This window comes from Morone saxatilis, unplaced genomic scaffold (genome assembly GCF_004916995.1).
Source record: "Morone saxatilis isolate NCDOM2014 unplaced genomic scaffold, NCSU_SB_2.0 Contig16, whole genome shotgun sequence".
NCBI lineage: Eukaryota > Metazoa > Chordata > Actinopteri > Moronidae > Morone > Morone saxatilis.
In genome coordinates, this window is record NW_023339718.1 from 27780093 (window position 1) to 27782496 (window position 2404).

Below are 2404 nucleotides of genomic sequence, written 5' to 3' on the forward strand. Positions count from 1 at the left end.
ACCTGCTCTGCCTCTGAGCCACATCTAGTGGCAAGTGAATTTTATATATGTAACCTTTAAGGAAGTATAAATTAAATTAGTTTTAGCATTTACCTTATGAGCCAGCTTCAGACAAATTCAAAAGATTTTTCCTAAAACAAAAAAAAAATGCTTTTTAACAAGTCCTTGATCTATTTACCTAAAAATGGGAGCACTGTGAGCATAAAAAGACACAAAACCATATTTTGTGACAAACATTTAAAAAATGTAAAAGCTCAAAATTCTATATTGTAGAGGTGAATTTCTCCAGCTTTCCATGTGTGATTTAACTGTTTGTAACAACATTGTTTAGACAGAACCCATTGTGCACATGCAGTCCACCTTGAAGGTCTGGATAGCCTGTTGGTGTGTGAGACCTTGGAGAGACTCCCCGTTCACTTCCAGAATCTCATCTCCTGCACAGGGAAGCATACAATTAGACTGTTCAGCACAAGTTTAAATGAAGATCACTGTTCCTCTCATACTATGCATTTTACTTTCCTACAGTATATATTCTCTCAATCCAGTAGAGCAGAATGAAAAGGAATGGTTACCCTCTTTCAGTCGTCCATCAGCTGCTGCAGCTCCATGAGGGAAAATAGTTTTGACAAAAATCCCCATTTGACCACGTGCTGAGTCCTGTCCACCAACAATACTAAATCCCAGGCCCTATAAAAGTTAGATCTCAATGAATGTCAGACAGGATTAGCAAAGAAACAACAGCCAGTGTTCATTGTTTTTGATTTTTTCTAAACATATTAGTATTGTTTGTTGGTGGTGAAGCAAATTAGTTTAATCTAATATCTATCTAATAAAAGCAAAAAATGCCACTAAAAAATACACCAATCAGCCATAACATTATGTTCATACTGTTATGCAGCCCCATACAAACAATGTGTGATGCACTGTGTCAGCACTTTTCCTTCCTTGGACCACTTTTAAAAGGTATTGACCACTACAGACCGGGAACACCCCACAAGCGCTGCAGTTTTGGAGATGCTCTGACCCAGTCAGTTGGACATTGTCAAAGTCACTCAAATCCTCANNACATCAACTTTGAGGACAAAATGTTTAGTTTCTGTCTAATATTTCCCACATATTAATCCCATGATAACCAGTTATTCAGTTAACCGGTCAGTGCTAAAATTTGTTATGGCTGATTGGTGTATATTAGCAACAGTTTTGTATATGGTACACTAATAGGCCTCTAACCCTAAACACCAACCGGGAACTAGCTCCATTACGGTTTGTGGACCTAGTTTTGAACCATTTGGAGCATTTTGACCAAAACTAGATTGGTTTGGAACACCAAAAGTGGGTTCCCAACCAAGTTGTCTGATTACAATGGTTCAACTCAAAACTGGTGAAAATGCGGGCTGGTTTGCTAGATAGCACCAAGGTTCAAATAATCTTGAACACAATCAGTTCAACAACCAGAACTAATTTGGTGGGAAAACACTATAAGTGTGCATAATAAAGGAATGACAATATCAACCTTGTTTCGGCTATAGTATAATGGTGCAGGACGCATCTGTTATTGTGTGCTTACGTACACATATTCAGAGTACATTCTCTAGTTTTATTCATGAGTACATGTCAAAGGAGTGCACTCACCTTGCCCTGGCCTTTCATCAGCACTATACTGGAGATAATGGACGGCTGTGCCAGTCGCCATGGAGACTCCACTTGAACGGTGCTCAGGGAGCGGGCTGATTTCTTAATTATCTGATATTCCTAAAAGGGAGATGAATATGAAAAGAAAAAAAACAGTCAGACAGTTGAATCTTGTAAAAACAACACAGTTATTAATGTTATGAAATTTTTCCTTTCTCTTCAATGAGTTCTAGTTTAGGATAACATTTGTGTTTTCCCGTTTTTCCTGTATTGCCATCTCATTAAGGTTCGATACTGTAGCTGCTGTTGAAAAATGTGTATCTTGATGACTTAAGCCTGTGTCACCCACACAGCCAGGAAAAGCCTGTGATTCTGTCCTGCTTCTACTTTATTTCCTTAGCAAACCTCTCATTAGCACAGCAATTAGTGCAGCTCTCCTTGACACTGATGTCTTCACATGTACCTATGTTGTTTCGTGTAGCCTACTTTTTGTATGTAATATTTCAGATTACATGATAAATGGTAAATGGACTGCACTTGGCATGGCACCTTTCTTGACTTCAGACCACTCATAGCACTTTACACTACATGGCACATTCATCCATTCATATGCTGATTCTTCCAACTGCTCATCAGAAACTTATTCAGATACCACAATGTGCTATACAGTGTTGGTGTTGCAGACTGTAGAGCTAGATGCAGTATGTGACTTGGAACAGGATTACTGATAAGCTCATAAGATAAGATAAAAGATAAGATAAGATAATTCCTT

At 38.3% G+C, this 2404-nt stretch overlaps 1 protein-coding gene across 2 annotated transcripts in view; it reads right to left on the bottom strand.

Annotated features, from left to right (window-relative positions):
* Window positions 1–2355, bottom strand: part of pdzd2 (PDZ domain containing 2) — a 10999-nt gene extending 8644 nt beyond the window's left edge. Inside the window, exons 1-3 of one of the 2 annotated variants that reach the window (XM_035657935.1) lie at window positions 1633–2355; window positions 573–687; window positions 361–434 (exon numbers count right to left, since the gene is read on the bottom strand). In XM_035657935.1, the coding sequence (XP_035513828.1) occupies window positions 361–434; window positions 573–687; window positions 1633–1650 (207 nt within the window). In that variant the 5' untranslated portion in view covers window positions 1651–2355. The remainder of the gene's footprint in view (window positions 1–360; window positions 435–572; window positions 688–1632) is intronic. The other variant, XM_035657934.1, reaches the window with a different exon arrangement.
* Between the last annotated feature and the right edge of the window lie 49 nt (window positions 2356–2404).